The sequence below is a fragment of the Polypterus senegalus genome, chromosome 8 (genome assembly GCF_016835505.1).
Source record: "Polypterus senegalus isolate Bchr_013 chromosome 8, ASM1683550v1, whole genome shotgun sequence".
Taxonomy (NCBI): domain Eukaryota; kingdom Metazoa; phylum Chordata; class Cladistia; order Polypteriformes; family Polypteridae; genus Polypterus; species Polypterus senegalus.
This window is the reverse complement of record NC_053161.1, coordinates 178475819-178481954: the sequence shown is the minus strand read 5'-3', so window position 1 is coordinate 178481954 and position 6136 is coordinate 178475819. Positions and strand designations below refer to the sequence as shown.

The 6136-nt window shown below is 42.9% G+C and overlaps 1 protein-coding gene across 1 annotated transcript in view; it reads left to right on the top strand.

Moving 5' to 3' along the window:
- Positions 1-796, top strand: part of LOC120533523 (zinc finger protein 135-like) — a 39092-nt gene extending 38296 nt beyond the window's left edge. Inside the window, exon 3 of the mRNA XM_039760449.1 lies at positions 1-796. This exon is cut by the window's left edge and continues 805 nt beyond it. Within this exon, the coding sequence (XP_039616383.1) occupies positions 1-67 (67 nt within the window). The 3' untranslated portion in view covers positions 68-796.
- The last annotated feature ends 5340 nt before the right edge of the window (positions 797-6136 follow it).

Below are 6136 nucleotides of genomic sequence, written 5' to 3'. Positions count from 1 at the left end.
TGGGGAGGCTGGAAAGGCCATAACAACAGAGGGAAAGATGCCGACCTCCTGCCCCAGCCCCATGTAGACCAAGAACAAACCAGTGTATGGCTTACAAGGAGTTGAGTTAAGACCAAGTAAGAGTACATTATAATAATGGCACACGACACTGGCCTGCACACGGGTTGGTTCAAGGCAACAGTAGAAAATTATAATAATTGTTGTTAGAAAAGAATGAGAAAGCAGATATGTTCAGATTCAGCAAAACAGAGACGGATACAGACAGAACTTTATTTTTTCCCCCGTGGGTAAATTTAGCTTTTTATACAATCTCACTAAATAGATAGGTAAATCTATACACACACATAATTACGGTCTGATCTCCCACCAGAACAAATTAGTCACTCATCTGGTTGTCAGTTGTGAGATGCGGATGACAGGAGGGTTCCAACCTAAGAAACACAACAAAGTTGCCAGACTACCGCACCGGAAAACTACGCAAACAGATCCAAAGTTCCATTATCACAGAGGCACACTCCAACCTGAAGAACCGAAAAGGAGGAGGTTTGAGTCATTTGGAATACACTTCTACCAGCGAAACAGAGAATAATACTGGCCAGGAAACCTGACAAACAATCATCTGCTGCAGCACGGTTCATTACAGTTTCAGTCCCGAGTGTTTACTCAATATGCAGAGTGACTGTTATATCCAGTATATGTTGGAGTTCTATGTTAAGTAATTTCTTAATGGTTATAGTATATTTTGTATTGTGCAATTCTATGAAATACAGAAATTAAAAATACAGTGTAACATTAACATTTTTCAACGTTAACATTTTTGAATGTTAACATTTTTTAACATAATAAGCATAAACTGCAATATCAAACTTAAATAATAAGCAAAGTCGTTTTCAATTTAATATATGTACACACTGCTCAAAGAAATTAAAGAAACATTTTATAATGAGATCATAGCATCAAGTCAGTGAACCTTCCGGGCTATTGATCTGGTCAGTGAAGGAGCAGAGGGGCTTGTTCAACAGTTTCAGCTGCTTTGGTGCACTAGAGGGGCAACAATGAGACGACCCCCCAAAACAGGAATGAATGGTTTAACAGGTGGAGGGAGGCCACTGCCATTTTTCCCCCCTTATCTGTTTTGTCACTCATTTTGCATTTGGCGAACGGTCAGTGTCACTACAGGTAGCATGAGGCCCTCCAGTGTTTGGTGGCACAGGTAGTCCAACTTCTCCAGGACGGCAGGCACATCAATACGTGTCATTGCCAGAAGGTCTGCTGTGTCTCCCAGCACAGGCTCAAAGGCATGGAGGAGATTCCAGGAGACAGACAGGCAGTTACTCCAGGTGAGCTGGACAGGGCCCCTCATAGAAGGTCCTTAACCCATCAGCAGGACCCATTGGTATCTGCTCCTTTGGGCAAGGAGGAACAGGGTGGACACTGCCAGAGCCTACAAAATGACCTCCAGCAGGCAGGCCACTGGTGTGAATGTCTCTGACCAAACAATCAGAGACAGACTTCATGAGGATGGCCTCAGGTTCCGATATACTTTAGTGGGCACCGTGGAACTTAATTGGCATTTGCCATAGAATTCCAGAATTGGCAGGCAGCCTGTGCTTTTCACAGATGAGAACAGGTTCACCCTGAGCACATGTGACACACGTGAAAGGGTCTGGAGAAGCCGTGGAGAACGTTATGCTGCCTGTGACATCGTTCAGCATGACCGGTATGGTGGGGGGTCAGTGATGGTCTGGGAAGGCATAGCCATAAAGGGACGCACAGACCTCTACAGGCTAGACAACGGCACCTTGACTGCCATTAGGTATCGGGATGAAATCCTGGGACCCATTTTCAGGCTCTATGCTGGTTCCTCCTGGTGCACGATAATGCCCGGCCTCGTAGAGAGATGATGAAGGAATTGATATCATTAACTGTCCCACATGCTCACTCAACTGACCTCAATCCAAAAGAACACCTCTGGGTGGGACATTGTTTCAGTCCATCCGACACCTCAGCCTGTCCAGGAGCTCAGTGATGCCCCAGGACACCATCTGTTGTCTCATTGGGACGTCAGGCATTGGCATACAAATTACTGAGTACAATTTGGAGTTGCTGCAATGAAATTTTGGCCAAATGGACTTGCCTGCCTGCTGCATCATATTTTCCATTAGATTTTCAGGGTGTCTTTGAATTCAGCCCTCTGTAGGTTCATCATTTTCATTTCCAGCGATGTGTCATCCTTTCGTTCCAACACATCACCAAATCAGTCCACATCAGTAGAGAGAGCCAGCAGGATTTATTTCCCCATTGAGGTCTGATGGGTTTTCAAAATGTTCCTTTAATTTTTTTCAAGCAGTTCCAGACACACACATGCGAACTTCTGGCTTGAATAAGAGAGTTACTGCTGTCACTTCCAGGCTTGGATGTGGTAGGACGATGTGATCCAATCTGCAGTGACAAGTCCTACTGCACATCCAGATAGTTGTGTCCACAAATCTAACATGCTACCTGAAGTTTGTCTGTTCTGGTATGCCCCTGGTTAAGTCATTAGCATTCCGTGGGGTCTTCATTCATTAGAATATCAGTGGATCATTTCCATTACTGCTCTAATAAACATTAATTAGGATGATGTAACTTCTCTTCCCTGGCAGTAGTGTGGATGAAGTCAAGTCGGTATTGCTATGACTGGATAAAACATTTTAACTTTAAAGTTCTCCCTTTCTCACCATTGCTCATATTGTCCGAAATACGTTTAGGTTGGTTTTCCGCAATAAAGGAATGCCACGTCACAGTACCTGACATGTAAATGTTATTCCATTTATTTAAAAGCTATTGAACATTGCTTATTTATGACAGGAGGCCTGTTCTGCGGCTCATCTTCCTTGCTGTTTGTTATGTTTGATCTTTCCGTCTGTGGTCATGCTGTACCTGCATTAAGATGCAAAAGGTGGTGGTGATCACAGTGCCACCAGCTGAGCACAGGGACATTCAGTATATCCAACTCACTTTATGTTCTCAGAGTTTTATACATTCTCAGATGATATAGGCATTTACTGTAAGAGAGATGTATCTAGATAGATACTTTATTAATCCCAAGGGGAAATTCACATCGAAGAGAAGGTCTGTGATACGGTTTGCATATTAGCAGTTGGAGATCCACAAAGGGAGAAGATGAATCACATATCATAAAGTAGTTTTAATTCATGAACTTTCAGCCCCTGCGAGGAGCCGTCATCAGAGGATAACGATTAGACTTACAAGAATCAAAGGCAATATATAGGAAAATTAGGTGGTGGGGAGTATTGGTTGTAAAGTTTTGTTTATTATAAACACGTTGTTCTTAAGTTTGCATATGCTGGGTTTATGTCCAAATGTCTGTTTGTTGATGGAGTTCTCATTTGATAGGCAAGATTCAGACAGCTCTCTGGCACTTTTTGTACAGGCCTTAAATTGTACTTGCACATTGTTGAATGTATGTTCTTTTGATTTTGTATGCGTATAGATCTGTGATTGTGAGTCCTTCCTTCTGAAGGCGTTGCGATGTTCCTGTATACGTGTTGCGATTCTTTTTGATGTTTGTCCTAACGCCATTAACAGAAATTTGGACATAAACATAATAAGAACATGTTGATAATAAATAAAACTTTGACTCCTCATTACCCCCCATACCCCCAAAAAAACCCACCGACCTAAGCTATCCTATATATTGCCTTTGATTCTTGTAAGTCTAATGATTATCCTCTGATGACGGCACCTGGCAGGGGCTGAAAGTTCAGGAATAAAAAGTACTTTATGATGCGTGATTCATCTTTTCCCTTTGTGGACCTCCAGCTGTGTGTGTGTGTGTATATATGTATATATATATATATACTCAGCAAAAAAAGAAACGTCCCTTTTTCAGGACTGTGTATTTCAACAATAATGTTTTAAAAATCCAAATAACTTGACAGATCTTCATTGTAAAGGGTTTAAACAATGTTTTCCATGCATGTTCAATTAACCACAATCAATTAATTAACATGCACCTGTGGAATGGTCGTTAAGACCTTAACAGCTTACAGAAAGTAGGCATTTAAGGTCACAGTTCTAAAAATGCAGGACACTAAAGAGACTTGTCTACCGACTGTGAAAGATGCCCAGGGTCCCTGCTCATCTGCGTGAACGTGCATTAGGCATGCTGCAGGGAGGCATGAGGACTGCTGATGTGGCTAGGACAATAAATTGCCATGTCCGCACTGTGAGACGCCTAAGACAGCGCTACAGGGAGACAGGAAGGACAGCTGATCATCCTCGCAGTGGAAGACCACGTGTAACAACACCTGCACAGGATCGGTACATCCGAATATCACACCTGCGTGACAGGTACAGGATGGCCACAACTGCCCGAGTCACACCAGGAACACACAATCCCTCCATCAGTGCTCAGACTGTCTGCAATAGGCTGAGAGAGGCTGGACTGAGGGCTTGTAGGCCTGTTGTAAGGCGGGTCCTTACCAGACATCACCAGCAACAACGCCGCCTATGGGCACAAACCCACCTTCGCTGGACCAGACAGGAGTGGCAAAAAGTGCTCTTCACTGATGAGTCACGGTTTTGTCTCACCAGGGGTGATGGACGGATTTGTGTTTATCGTTGAAGAAATTGAGCACGTCTGGGACCTGTTGGATCGCAGGGTGAGGGCTAGGGCCGTTCCTCCCAGAAATGTCCAGGAACTTGCAGGTGCCTTCCACTGAGACTTAAGATTCTACCAAGAGATTTAACTACACCCGGGGCCGGAAAGAAGACAAAGAGTTGGACTTCTGCTGTACAGGCTATTAAATGTTCGAAGTGCTCTGCGAGATGCAAATTGATCAAGCCAACAGTTGAATGAGCAAAGAGTTTTTTTTTTTTTTATTATCTTTTACCTCCTATTTGTTTCCCATTGTATTACTGTTTAAGAGGGGGTTTCGGAGCAGCGACCGCGTCTCCTTGGGGTGCGTTCAGCCCTCCTCTTCACAAAGTGAGTGGCAGAGACGCGAAGTGGCTGGCGAGCAAAGCGAGCAGGGGGCGAACCCCTAAAAACAAATATAGAGTAAAAAAAAAACAAAACTTATATGCTCACTCAGATTTTTTTTTAAATGTTAATTGCTGATTTGTGATGCTTTTAATGGTGGAAAAGTATTTGTGCTTTTGGATTCATTTGGCAAAAATGAAGACTTGAATAATAATTTTGATAATGGCAGAGCATTTCAATATGTTAACCTTATTAACACTTGTTAAAACTGACCTGGCTCTTGTACATTTTGGACAGCACTGTAGAATGTGAATCTTTCCCTGACTCTCTCCTTATATTTATATTTTGTTCATTTTCTTACGTATTTCATTTGTTTTGTTTTTTTAACCTCAGAAATGTTGCCATTTTGTGTCACGGTAGCCACTTCACATCTGTGGTTGCCACAGAAATTGCTTCTGGCAGTTGTGTGAATTAAGTCATCCGTGTGATGATGGTATACAGACGAAGGTGGCAGAAACTGAATAAAAACTTTACACGTTTGCTTTCTTTATTACCAGTTTTGATTTCATGGTTTTTCTTCTCTTTCTGATCGTTTTTTGGGTACACTGTGGTCTGGCTGCCCTCTCAGTCTCTGTTTATTCATTTTCCTGGTTAGTCTCTTGCCTGTTTTAATAACTCCACTCCTGGTTCTTCCATTCAATTGGGTTCCACCCCATCACCACCTTAACAAACTGGTTCCACCCTGGTTCCACCTTAAATTCGTTCCACCCCAGCGCCACCTGACCAAGTTGGTTCCACCCCAGCGCCACCTTAACTCTGTATAGCAGCAGCAGACAGTACTCCCTCCTCACAGACATTGCGTTGTGTGTTTTAATTCATTTGCCGGGATGTTTTCTGTTTGAAATTGGCACCTTCTCCCAGTGTCCGAGTGAATTTTCCTCCCACATCTCCAAAGGAGTTCAGTCTGGTTAACACTAATCCCGGGTTTCCACCTGGTGTATGTACAGTTGACGTCAGAATTTTCCACACAATTGGGGTTCATTCCTGAAAACTCCCTTAGTAAGCTCCACTGATTTTATTCTAGCAGATTAAAAATTTGGCGTATCGTTCAAGACATCTATGTTGTGCAGGGCAAAAGTAATTTTTTTC